The sequence below is a fragment of the Hibiscus syriacus genome, unplaced genomic scaffold (assembly GCF_006381635.1).
Source record: "Hibiscus syriacus cultivar Baekdansim isolate YM2019G1 unplaced genomic scaffold, ASM638163v2 tig00112236_pilon, whole genome shotgun sequence".
Lineage (NCBI taxonomy): Eukaryota > Viridiplantae > Streptophyta > Magnoliopsida > Malvales > Malvaceae > Hibiscus > Hibiscus syriacus.
In genome coordinates this window covers 609,653-624,053 of record NW_024063279.1, presented here as the reverse complement: position 1 = coordinate 624,053, position 14,401 = coordinate 609,653, and the positions used below count along the sequence as shown (strand labels likewise).

The 14,401-nt window shown below is 31.1% G+C and overlaps 1 protein-coding gene across 1 annotated transcript; it reads left to right on the top strand.

The window, feature by feature from the left end:
• Positions 1 to 6,638: 6,638 nt before the first annotated feature.
• Positions 6,639 to 12,867, top strand: LOC120176371 (DNA ligase 1-like). The gene is made up of 10 exons (XM_039182806.1): positions 6,639 to 6,871; positions 7,146 to 7,251; positions 8,208 to 8,497; positions 8,648 to 8,753; positions 8,844 to 9,206; positions 9,324 to 9,400; positions 9,484 to 9,608; positions 11,693 to 11,749; positions 11,800 to 12,018; positions 12,680 to 12,867. The coding sequence occupies exons 1-10, from the start codon at positions 6,720 to 6,722 to the stop codon at positions 12,700 to 12,702; spliced, it is 1,518 nt and encodes a 505-aa protein (XP_039038737.1). The 5' UTR covers positions 6,639 to 6,719; the 3' UTR covers positions 12,703 to 12,867.
• Positions 12,868 to 14,401: the final 1,534 nt, after the last annotated feature.

The following is a 14,401-nucleotide window of genomic DNA, read 5'->3' as shown; positions in this document are numbered from 1 at the left end:
GTTGCGGAATACGGCTATCGGATAGAGCAAAATCACAACTGATAATTTGAGAAAATAAAAATGAAGATAAAGAAGACAGAAATTTTACGTGGAAAACCCCTAAATAATATAGGGTAAAAACTACGGGCAAAGATAGAAGAATTTCACTATGAGAAAATAGGAATTATAACTTCTCTCGATCTACCAAGGAGAAAACAATGACAATTCTCTCTTGATAAAAATGAGAAAACAACTATCAAGAAAACTCTCTAAATTCTCTAATATTGGGAGAAAACTAGAATGATTTGGGATGATTTTGAAGCTAAATAGGTTAGGGTATTTATAGTTGAAGCTTAAAGATTAATCTTGTAAATACCCAAAATTATACAATGACTAAATTGCAATTATACCATTTTTCAAATTCAACAAAACTTTCGGTGGAATAATTTTTTTTTTCAACTTTTGCATGCTACTCTCAATATGTTTGATAACAACTAAATTTTATAACTCAAAACACAAATTGCAGTAACAAAGACAAAATCACATAATTTTTTTGATTAATTTGGACTAAATACAAGGAAATAATTGTTCAAACACAAATCTCAATCATTTGATATTGAACATTCAGATCATTGACATTCCTGATGCTCAAAGCCGGGACATAAAAAATAACAACAATTTATTTACTATCGAGGTTGTTTGATTCATGTTTACATAAATATTTTTTTATTAACTTTACATAGAGATTTGAATACATTATATCGACATTAATCAATATTTAATTAAATCCATATTTAATAATTTAATTAATTAAAATTTAATATATGAATATCAAATTTTTTTAACACGAGAAGACCCACACCTAAAATAACTAGCCAAAAATAATAAAGTTTTATTTCTTTATTGCTTCACCTTGCTGCCAACCACTTATCTATCAACTCTATTCGGATCTAACTTAAGTATAATTTGGAAGAAGATACAACGTAGTGGTAGAACACGAGAAAGATTAATGGGTCACGACCCCCAAAATCTAAAAATTATAATTTAAATCTTTAAAATTTTCTGAAGAATTAATTTGCCCCTAAAATTTTTAGAAATTTATATTAAACTTCAATTTTTTTTAAATATTCTTAATTAAACCCTTCCTATAATTTTTAAAAATTCTCATTAAGTCTTTCAAAATTAAAAAAATTAGTTAGATCCTAAATTTTTTGGAAAAAGATATAAACTAAACCCTTCAAAAAAATTAAAAAATAATTTAAACATCTAATTTTTTTAAAGTTTTAAGTTGATCTCTCAAACTCTATCACCAACTTTCGCCAGTGGTTCAAGGTTTGCAGCAATACTAAAAATTTAAAAAAGATGAGAATTGAACTGGTTGTGTGGAGAGTACATAGACATGCTCCAAAGAGCACGATCCGGTGAGAATTTTTTAGCAAATAAACTGTTTGGACACAAATTACACGTGCAATTAGGGATGATAATTTTGAACATATATGGTAATCAAAGTACTAAAGCTTAAACCTCTAGTAGTGGTTGATCCCGAAGATCGCTGGAAAAGGATATTTCCAATGTCTTTTGTATTCTGCGTCAACATAGTGTTGGGAAATGTCAGTTTGCTCTCCCTGGCCAGCTCTCATCATTATTTTCAGCTCCGGCCGGAGTGCTTGCTTTCTGTGTTAACTTCTCAATCTTTTACGTGATTCACTCAACTACCGCTGTCACATTTAATGTTGCTGGGAACCTTCAGGTGAGATTTACCTATAGAAGATGGATCCTTCTCATGTTCTACCCAGTTTTACTATCGTAATTGCTGTCATAAATTGTGATGTTCTAAGCTTAAGTTGTTTAATTTACGGTAGATTTGATTATTTAGATAAATGCATTTTTCCAATTCATCTTGGAAGTTTTGTAGTATATTGTAGCCGACTCCCGATGCTCAAGACACACACACGATTCATGTTCGTTGTATTGAATGTGACATTCATTAGTCTTATGCTTCCCTTGTACAGGTAGCATTTGCTGTGCTGATTTCGTGGATGATATTCAAAAACCTGATTTCGGGTCTAAATGCTGTTGGCTGTGGTATCACACTTGTGGGATGTACATTTTACGGGTACGTCCGACACATGCTTTCTCAACAGCCACCTGGAACGCCTCGAACACCCCGGACACCTAGGAATATGATGGAACTGCTTCCCCTTGTAAATAATAATGATAAATTAGATGATAAGGTCTAACTTATGGGGGTCCTTGCGCTGGTCTCGCATTAGATTTACTCACTTGGGAAGTTCTTTAACACATTTTCTCGTCTCTCAGACACAGAAATTTATTAAGTTTTCTTACATCTCTTTATTTGTACGAGAAATCAAATGGAAATTCTCTCTATTATTTTACTGCTGATATTCTCATTCCGCCGACCCTAGCTTTTAAATGAGATACTTGTGTGCTACTTTGGTTTGTGTGTTCGTAATTCACTAGGATTCGGCTTAACCATTGTCGACTCGAATGTGTGTTATTAAGCGAGTTTAATTTCAGTATAATGTTTGATCGTAAGCCGCTAATCTATTTAGTTTTCTTTTTTTACTTTTTAATTTTAAGTTTAGATGAAAAATATATATTTTTTGAATAACTTTTCATTCTAAACTAAAAGCTAAAAAGTAGTAAAAAAATATTTGACTTTATGAAAAAAGGAAAAAAATTCAAGGACGAACTTTAACCCTTCATAAAACTTAAAACCTTTTCTAAAAGATTTGATTAAAAATATAAATGTTAAAACATATTTCTTATTTGTTTTAGGCATCTAGTTTTTTTTAAAAATATATTTAATGTAATACCTCAAATTTTGGGTAGCGACCAAAATGTAAGTTTTGAAAGTTTAATGACCACAATATAGATTTTGAAAAGTTTAGGGACCAAAACTATAATTTTTAAAAGTTATATATTTTTGAATGGTTTGTCTTGAAATAAAAGTTTTTGTAGTAATCAAAATTTTGATTCGGAATTTGTATTAAAAGCTATAAAGTAGTAAAGTCTAGTAAGAAATCAGATAATTGCATCGAACTGGAATTTCATGAAAATTTAAAGGATGCTAGATAAAAGTTAGAAATATTATTTCCATATTTTAAAACAATGAAATTTAGCATGAATAAGTGGAATTGAAGTTAGTTTTCCTTATTTAGTCGAAATTGGGAAAATTAAGTGATTATTAAATTATAAATTTTGAAAATTGCATGACTAAAGTAGAAGGTCAACTTCAAGTTGGTTCATCTTTGACTATGGGATATTTTAATGGAAGATATTTCAATGGTAATTATCATGATTCATTAAGGGTTGGAATTTCTCATTAATCGAAATTTAAATTCAATTATATTATAAAGGTGCCAAGTGTTTTAATTGATAATTACAAGAAAAAAATCATGAAAATTTCAGCTTCAGCTTCACCAACCAGCTGTGAGGTTTCATAGCTAGGTATGGGAGTTTTTTAATTTGATCTTTAAGCTTAATCGATTGATTTTTGGATTAAGATATTAGATAGAGAATTAATCTATTTGAAATTCTCTATCAATTGGAATAATGGTTCATGGAAATAGGCTTGGAGGATGAATTTCATGAATTTCATGTATGAAGAACAAGTTTGATTTTGATGATTTAAAGGATGCTTTTTATGTTAGTGATGTTATAGATTAAATTCCAAGTCTTGACGATGATTAAAATCAATTATAAGGGTACTTATAAATCGACCATAGCTAGGGTTTAAGGGGATGATTTGAATTTTGACTTAAATTAATGTTGTGATGATTGGAATAGCATGAATTTGTTGTTAGGAGGTTGAATTCATGATTGAAATTGAAAGAAAAGTTTACCGTAATTGTTTTGAATTGGATCAATTTAGAATCTTGAAATAGTAAAAGGACCATTTTGCAAGTTTTGAGAACTATGAGACATTGATGAATAAATGTGTAATTTGGGGTATTCAATACTGAAATTTAAGTATGGAAGGCTGAATTTTACGTTAGAATGTTGATTTGAGGATCAAAGTACAAATTTGACAAAGTTGGGTAGAGGAATTCTAATGGTCATGGAATTTGAGGGACTTAATTGCAAGTTTGTAAATGTGATGGTACTATTTGAGTATAATACTATAATGCTGGAAATTATTACTTAAGTGCTGAATTTTAAGTTTGAGTGTTTATTTGGGATCAAATTGCAAGTTTAGTTAAGTTGAGTTTTTAAATGTTGAAATATTGAATTGGGTATGTCATTTATGTGCTGGAAATTTTAATATTTGATTTGAAGTAATTAAAATAATGAAGGACCATTGTGAATTAAATGGAAAAGTTTATGTAAATTCTAAAAAGAATTCATAAATGGCGATTTAAATACAAAGTTTGTGAAAGTTGAAGGATTATGATGAAAATGAACATTTTTGGAAACAAATAGCTATTTTGGAAAGTTTTAAGTCATGATATAATAGTGATTTAGTTTTATATCGATTATGCTTTATAGAATTTATTTTATTAGAATTAGATTATGTTAATAGAATATTAACATATAGTATCAAAATTGTCTTATGTATGTGATGTAGTACAAACTACGACAAATCTTGTGATCCAAGCGACTCGAAAGCGAAGAACAAAGCACCTGAGTAAAAGAATATCATAGAAAAGGTTCGGTAGTGAGGCAAAGGTGAAGACTTGCGATTACTTAACCTCATATTATTTTTAAAGCATGACTTTATTTTAATTATGAAATTTTTCCATAATGTTATATAAAGGATTTATGATTTTTTAGGTATGAAATTATCTAATAAAAATTAGCTAACCCTATTCCCATATGTAATGGGGTAAGGGGGAGGTATGATAATAGGTTGCCCCCAACTCCAGGTTGATAGCAGCTTCCGTGGGAGACCTCCAACAGTCAAAATTTATCTAATACATTTTTATATATGATATTTTCTGAAATAATTTTAAATGAATGATCTGAAATTTTAATGATGGAATATTTCTTTAATGCTTTCAGAAATGTTACCTGAATTATTTTAGGGTATGAACTTTCCAACTTATGATTTTTATGATGATGAATGAAAGATGATTTTGATTTGGAAATGTTGAGCTTTAATTGAATATAATATGATATGAAAGCTCATTGTATGTTGCACTGAGAGTCGTAGGTACACTTGGTATGCCGTTAAGTTGAGTAAAGTAAAGTCCAACTCTGACATGGTACATTCATGTACTTTATGAAAGATACTATTGGTGTAAATGAAGAAAGATACCGTTGGTGCAAATGATATGAATGCACTTGGAGTGCATATTCTGATAATGATGATAGCATTGTTAAAGTGCTTAGTGCACACATTCTGTCTTACTCACGTACATTGCATTCTTTATATATATATATATATATATATATATATATATATATATATATATATATATATATATATATATATTGGGTTATGAAAGCAAAATATGATAATGAATGTGAAAAGTTCTTAAAAGGATTTAAATGGAAAAAAATATGAAATGAAATATGAAAGTTCTAAAATGTGTCTGAATGAGTATAAAATGAATTTTTTAATGACTGATATTAGTTATTATGGTTTTGATAAAATCATGCGATGATGATTTTCAGGTTTCTGAAAAGGAAAACGACTTGAAAAGACCGGTTTGAAAGTTCAATGATTTTTTAATTATATTTTATTGCTTAAAAGTATTTATGTGATTTTATGTTTTATCTCACCTTAACTATGATACTGTCTCACCAAGTTTTACTTAGCGTATAATGATTTTCATGCGTAGGTTCAAATAAAGAAAAGTACATAAGGAGCACCGAGAACATATTTTCTTGGGGAATCATACCGACCTACAGTATCAGTAAAACATCTTTGACTTATTAGTGACATGTGTTTTATACATGTTTTTGGTTGATTTGATAGACTAGCTTTAAAAGGTTGGTAGTAGATATAATTTAAAAGGGGTTAAATGATTGATTTTTAAATTAGGCAGTATTTTGGCAGTTTATAAATGTTACTGCCTAAAATCGAACTTAAATTGGACGATAAAATATTATTTTATGTTCTTACACGATTATTTAGATTGGTTAAATTGATCAATTGGAATGGTAAAATGGAACAAAATTTTACGGGTTTTCAAGTATGGAATATTAATAGAAATCAATGTGACATCTTTAAGTTGTATTTAAATACGTATACAAGTTAAGGGTGTTACACCCTAATACTCATAAAACCCTAAACTACTCTAATTTATATTATTCAATATTCGATCGTATCTTAAATGATTGAAGAACATATCAAAAAATGATAATTATGACGTCTCCATGATATAATAATAAAATTATAACATACAAATATTATGTCAACGAAAATCAATCCATCTTAACACACATGGCTTTTATGTCACCCTTTCATTTATGCTTCAATAATCAAATGATTTTTTTTTTAAAATAATACTAAAATAAAAAAAATTAAAAGTTTAATGAGTAAATTAAAAAAATTAAATTTTATGATTGAAATAAGAGTAAGAAAAAAGTTGAGCGATGTAAATTGTAATTTATCCTTTATTATCGTACACCCGCTACCACCCTATATTTTCCTAATACCACTCCTTTAGCTTTGTTTTTTCTCGCGTCCCCATGTATTAAGGTTTTAGCATACTCTGTTTCTCTCTCTACAGTAGTCGCAGTAAAAGCTTGAAACCTCTTCCGTGTCCCGACAAATGGCAGAGAAGACGCACGATGGCTACGCCGCCGAGAGAGAAGCCAAAGAAGCGGTTGAAGCGGCGGAAGAGACGGCGGAAAAGGACGATATCGAGTCACGAATTACTACCGCTATGCGCTCTCGCGTTGGCCACTTCAAGGAACAATCCGAGTACACAAACACTCTCTCTTTCGCTGTCTATCTGTTACACTCTTCTTAACTAAGCTTTAGGTTTCGAATTCATAAGTTTTTTTTATATTAATTCGCATTACATAGTCGAATTCTAGGGATTTCTAGGTATTTTGAGCTGGTACTTGAAGGGTTTTATTCGAATTATTTTAGAAAATGGGAAATATGTTGTTGATTGGAATCTTTCGTTTGGTTTTAACCATGATTTACTTGATATTTTTTTTAAATTTGATTCCTTTTTTTGTTTATTGGTAAGTTCATTGACATTCGAGGGAGTTCGGAGATTGTTAGAGAAAGACCTGGGGTTAGAGACGTTTGCATTGGATGTTCACAAGAGATTCGTCAAGCAATGCCTGTTAAAGGTACCGTTTTTATCTTTTTCTTGATAAGATGCTCTTGCTCATTTAGGCTTCATGTAAATTTTGGCTCCTAATTTTGCTAATTGTCTTTTCTCTTCCAAAAGCAAAAAAGTATGTTTTACATACAGTAACCAATACTATTTTAAAAAAAATTAAACTAAAATTTGTATATTTTATATTTGGCGTAAATTTACTTCCCCCCCTGCATGGAATAATAATGTTAATTCTGAATGCATTTTAGTTATTTGCTCAAATGGTAATTAAAGTATGCTTAATTTATATTTTTACACTATGTTGTAATTGGGTAGAAAATGAATGATTTTACCTTTGCATGGAAAAATTATGTTACGATTGATGGTGTACTTTAATCATTTGTTTATTTTCAATCTGTCGTGATTTATCTGTCTGTATTTGCCTTTGTTTTATGACAACTTTTAACAAGAGATAGCTAGCAAAATAGTCGCACTTAGCCTTAAATATTTTTTTTCATTTCTTTTCCAGTAACATAAGCATTTACTTGAAGTGCTAGTCGAAGAATGTATCTAATAACTTTTATAATTCGTCTTCATATAGTCAAAAAATGGTTTGTCATTGCATCATCAACAACCATATATTTTCCATACTATTGTTTTACTGGCTGTTGGCAATATACGATGTAGTTTCAATTCCAATGCTCTATGAAACAATGGTATCTTCCATTTTAAAGTTTTTCTGGACTTACAAGACTAGGTTCATTAGAGAAAAGAAATTTGATGAACTGCTTTACTTGTTTGGGAAAGAGCTGTAGCTTATTCAGTACAATGAAAATTAAAATCTTGTTGCTTCTGGAACAATTGCTTTTTATAATGCTATGTAAAGAAGGAATAGATGTGTTAGAATGTGAACTCTCAAAAGGTGTTGTTTAATATTCTTGTTTCACTTTTAATTGATCAATACACTTATCCATTCTTTATTTACAGTGTTTAAATGATGGCAAAGATGATGAAGAATCCAAAAGTTCTGGTGAAACAGTGGAGAAAAATGCAAGTACAATCACTGAAGGGACAGAATCTCCCAAAGGACGGCAAGCTAAGAAAAATATAAAGAAACCTTGCTCTGAAGATGACAAATTGGAAGAATCTCCAGTTTTGGGCCTTCTATCCGGAAAAAAAACTATGAAGACTGACGATAAAGAAAACAAAGAAATTTCTGTTAGTACAATAAAGAAAGCTGTCAGAAATAGAGCTTCATATGTTGAAGCTAATTCGGAGTGAGATGCTACATTGTTTGATTTGTCACTGCTAGTCAATATAATTGCTTGTTCATTATGTTGCATCCTATTTTTTTGTGGGCCATCTTTTTTCAGTGCCTTTGGTATACTGAGGTGTAACATTTAATCATTGGAACTTTGATGTTTCAGTAAAGTCACAATGGCTGGACTCCGTCGGCTTTTGGAGGAAGATCTTAAACTCGATAAATATGCACTTGATCCATACAAGACGTTCATAGCTGAACAATTGGATGAGGTGGGCATACTTTGTCGTGGGAAGTAAATTCAACTTCTTAAACCAATATGTGCATTGTAGTTTTCTTATAATTTTTCTGTTAATTATCAGGTATTGAAGTCTCGTGAAGCTTCTGCTTCTGCAAGTGAGGTTAAGGAAAAAAATCTCGAGAAAGTTTCTCAGAGCAGAACTTCTAAAAAGGTTAGCAGGAAATTGAGTTCCTCATCGGGAAGCGAGAATGATGAAGAAGAGGAAGAGGAAGAGGAAGTGAAACCCAAAAAAAAGACAACTCTTAAAGGGAAGGTTAAGAACTCTGAAGGGCTAAAAAAGCGGAAGTTACCTAAAAAAGAGGCACAGATGCCTTGCAAGAAGAGAAGCAAGCATATGGAATCAAATTCAGATGATGATAGCAATAAGGAAGACAGTGGGAGTGTCTCTGATGATAGTCACTCTCGATCTTCTGCTGCAAAGGCAGTGAGGATGTTGCTTCTTATTGCTCATTTTCAGTCCAAATCAAATTTCTTATAAGTTATTTATCTTTGATTTGATTTATAGATTAAGCATCTTTTAATCAATAGTATTATTATGCAGAGAAAAGATACGTCTGCTCCAGTGTATGGGAAACGTGTGGAACATCTGAAGTCTGTTATCAAGTCATGTGGGATGAGGTTTCACTTTGACCGACCCTTTTAAACTTGATCTCCTTGAAGCTTGTACGTCAGTGTATTCTCATTACTTATTTTATTCACAGTGTTCCTCCCTCGATCTACAAGAGAGTCAAACAGGTCCCTGAGAATAAACGTGAAGCCCAATTAATTAAGGAACTAGAGGAGATTCTTTCCAAAGAAGGATTGTCCGCAAATCCTTCAGAAAAAGGTCAGGATTGTAGCCCCTGTACTACTCTTTCACTATTCATTTCTTGAGTTGCCCTTGTCTCAAGAAATATCTGTTACTGAGAAAAATTGGATTATGCTTTAGGCTTAATATATCGTTACCCTCTACTTTACCCTAATTCTCACATTTACTCTACAATTTTTTCTCGTTTTCTCTTGCACTTTTGTACTATCATTTTGTCTTATCTGTTACCTAAGTGGTATTTTCTGTTAAAAAGTCACTTTACCCAATTAAAACACGTTGCCTGTCATAAAAAAAACTCAAAAAATGTTGAAAATAAAAAAAAAACCCTAAAAAACTCAGTTAAGAATTTATGTTTTGAATTTATAGTTTATTCAAAACTGTATTTATGTTTAATATATTTTTAAAAAAAATTAAAAACCATAAAATCTTAATAAATGTAAAAAAATCATAGATATTGGAAAAAATAAGAAAATTCTAAAAATATATTTTAAAAAATAATTTTGGATTTTTTCCAATTTTTTAAAAGAATCTAGAAAATATTTAAAAAATTCCTAGAATGCCAAAAAAAAAAAAACTGCAAATATAAACGAAAAGTCTAAAAAAAATAATTTTCAGAATTTATGTTTTGAACATATTTTCCCCTGAATTTATAGTTTGCTTAATTTATTTAAAAAAAACTTAAAATCAATAAAAATGTAAAAGATCATAAAAATTATAAAATGGCCAAAGAAAATCTATAAATTTTTATGATTTTTTTTTTCAGATTTCTTTGGCATTTTTATTGTTTTTGCTTTTTAGTGTTTTTAAATTTTTTTTCCATTACACGTGGCAGCCTCTGTTTGCTCCACATGGTTTTTTTAAACGGAAAATGGGTAAGAAAGAATTATAGTACAGGGGTAATTGGGAAAAACTGTGCGGTGGCAAAGAGAATTAGTCTATAGTACAGGGGTAATGAGATATTAAGCCTAAGTTTTATTTTGTCAATAGAAGCTCTTTAATGCTTGGTAACATTTTGGGAAAGAGGAAGGGGGTGTTTGGCAAACAGTTTTTTGAAGAGCTTTTAGCTTATTTGAGCATAAATAGTTGATTGGTAGTCAAACCTTTCATTTTTAGTGTTTGATAAACACCTTTTTGAAAGAGCTTATTGTGCAAAATAAGCTGAAAATGAAAATGCCAGAAAATCCAGTGGTTTGGAAGAGATGATTGCAAAATAAGATGTTGACATATTTGACGTTATTTTTTCCATAATTACATCCTTACCATGAAACTTAATATAATGAAATAGCCTTCATCATAATATATTTAAGCTGAAATTTTATTTTATTATTCTATTTTTTAGTTGTAGATTCTCAAATATATTTTAGTTAAGAAAAATATAACAAAACATGAAAGTGAAAAAGAATTGTAGTGTTGATATTTTATTCAAAGTTAATAGTATGAATCAATCTCACAAGGTTAATATTTGTAAAAATATTAAATTTTAAAAATATATTCAAAATTATCAAAAGTATTCACTAATTTTCTCAAGGAATTTTTAATTCCTTGTCAAAAGCATTTTATCCGAATAATTTCACCCTAATAAAGACTAAAGTATTATAAAACATATATGTACTTAACAACTAAATGTATCATACCCTTATTTGTCATTTTACCCATATCAAGTTAAATTTTACCAAACACTTCTATATAAACAGTTAATCAAATCAGTTTCTCAAATCAGCTAATCAAATCTGTTGGTCAAACCATCTACTGGAATCAGTTATCAGCTATCAGTTGTTTGCCAAACACCCCTGAAACTTTATCAACTAATTTTATCATCTCATGGATGCCTTTGGCCATGATTATAATAGAATTATTCATTAACCACTGTGATACCTATGTAAAGTGTAAACTGTAAACACAAGTTAAAACAAGTCCATTTCTGTTCTTGTGCACTGGGAGTTCATAGAGATGCTACCTACTACTAAAACAGCAATAATGGCCCCAAGCTGAATGCATTATGGTCCTCAACTTGTACTTTTGTCACCATTTACAGCCATCACCGCTAATTCTTCTACTTTATCTTTATACTTATATCTTTAATCTTTATTATATCTATGAAGATAATGGTGATGAAGCTGGTGATGATGGCAACAGCCAGAGTGAAGAATCAGAAGAAGGTGAGTATAAAGATTTGTTTGTTTGCTTTGTTATAAGTTTTATTGAATAGCTTTGTGCACTATTAAATCTGCAAGTAATATTGTGTCAAGTTCTCGTAGAAGGTCCACATCCAGTTTTGTTCCTCCACCAAAACCCAAAATACCTGATGTGAGTGATGATGATGAAAGTGAAGAAAGTGATGAGGATGACGGCAATGATGACGATGAAGATAATGGTGATGAAGAAGCTGGTGATGATGGCAACAGCCAGAGTGAAGAATCAGAAGAAGGTGAGTATAAAGATTTGTTTGTTTGCTTTGTTATAAAGTTTTATTGAATAGCTTTGTGCACTATTAAATCTGCAAACCTCGAGTTTGAAGAATATAAATCATGCAACTGGTGAGTGGTGAATCAACTCTGTGATCTTAACAGATTCCTTGTCCCCATAGTGGCATAGACAGGACCTAGCCAGTTGTTCATAAGTGTCTAATGATCAATACATTTATCACCCTTGGCCAACTAAAGGAAATTTTTTCCCCGTGTTATTATGCATTTAGTTTTGGTTCATATAAGGGGAGATTTATTCCTTGTATAGTTTATGTATTATTTTGTGAATCTTTGATTTCACAACTGGGTATGGGAAGTGTTTTTGATACGTTTCAGAAATGGGGCAAACTCAATACCACCAAAAACCACGTAATATGAAGAATAAACTTTTAAGTGAATCGAGGTATTAATGTCATGTAGTTGACCACAGACGAGCGTTAAATGAAAAATGGAAGGATTTGCAATGTAGTAGCATTTCAGATCCCTGGCACATATCCAAATATCTGAAAGTGAAACCAGAATATGCTGCAAAAACAATTTCTTTAATAACTTTTAGTTAGATAATAGGTTGCCTGTTCAAAGCTAATGACAGTTGCCTTATATGATCTGTGCATATGTTTGCAGAAGAAGACGGCGACAGTGATTGAATCCTGCATAAGTTTACACTTGCAAGGCGGTGACTCTTTAATGAACTGTTAAATTATGATGCTATAGTATGTATCTGAGTTTAATTTCCTACTGATACTTTGTAGCATACGTGGTGTGATGCTTAGTCCTTGATAGAAAAATTAGCTTCAATAGTTTTTGATTAAGGTATTTTATATTTTTGATTAAGGCAGTGACTTAGGTTAGTTCCCTGGAAGAACTTATCTTGTGAGCCCAAAATATTCGGAATAACTGATGATAACCAAATTCAAGGGCTTCATGATGAAGCTTACCTAGATAAACCGGAGCGCTTTCTGAATGGTTTTTTGTTATTAAATATTATTGTTATATTGTGCTTCTCGTTCTCTTCGACACCTCGGATGGATGCAAAAAAAGAAAAAAGGAGACAACGTAGTCAGTTGCCCTCTGATGATGCTAAATTGTCATTTCCCAGCTATGAGAGGGATGTTAAAATAGCTAAAGGAGACAACTTAGTCGCCCCTTGATTTCTTGACTTGTGCTGAAGTCCTCAGCTAACTTAGGTTATTAGACAGACCGGGCAATCTTTGTATTGTGTTGTGTTTGTATATTTGTTCCTCTAGTATCTTATTTAAGGTTACATAAATTTTGGAAATTGTCAATAAGCAACATGCATTCCCCCCCCCCCCTATAATAATGATTTCTATCAAATCAGTTGTCTACAAATAAAGATTTATAAGCAACCTATTTACGGGATGGACTTTGGGCAATGTTTTTTAAACCCATGGTTGGAATATTGTCATAATATTAATATAAAAATATTCTTATACTAATTATTGTAAAAGCGTCTGAAATTATTAGAACTTAATTGGTCCCTCGATGCTATCTTCAAAGTCGGTTGATTCAGAACCGTCCGTGATTGACAATATTTGGACTATACCTTTCTATTCAGTTGCCGAGTTCTGCTGATCTTTGCTTTTGCCCCATAGCACATGCAAAGTCCAAAGATTATTATTACGGATTTACAGTTCCAATAATACCGTAAAACGCCTAAAGGAAAACACATGATTTGAGTGCTATAATTGAAAGAAATTATATGATGTAATGTTAAAGAAATAGTCAAGATAGCTACAACTGTTAATTTGTCAATGACACTGTTAATTTGTTGTATCATGTCCAAAATCCATTTAGACTTTGGTTCGGTACTTGGGGAATATACGACAGGCAGCAAGCTTGAATCAAATCCAAATTTGCGGGCATTCACATCTCTTTCCAACTCAAATGAACTTTATTGACTTCACAGTTGTAAGCCATGTGTATGTTAGGCTAGCAGGTAGCTTGATGATTTGTTGTGCATTTGTGTTAGTTGAGGGGTTGGTTAGTCATGTTTTGTTACTTCCAACTCTCGTATAAATTCCTCATTGAGTTATGAGAGCTTTTCATTGGTAAAAACAAGCACACCCATTTTTGTTCTCTCTTCTCATGCTTTCACTACTCACTTCCTCTTTGGTCATTGTTTGTTCATCAATGGAGGAATTTAAGCACTCTTTAACATTCTCTTGGCCTTCACCCTTTTACCCTCCCATATAGCGAGTCTTGTCTCATCTCATTGTACACATAGCTACAACTATAAATCTATTGCTTATTGGTTATAACGTGCATCTCTTCAAGTCCAAACAAGCCAAAGCAATACTTCGTAATGATATCTATCTGGTTCGGACT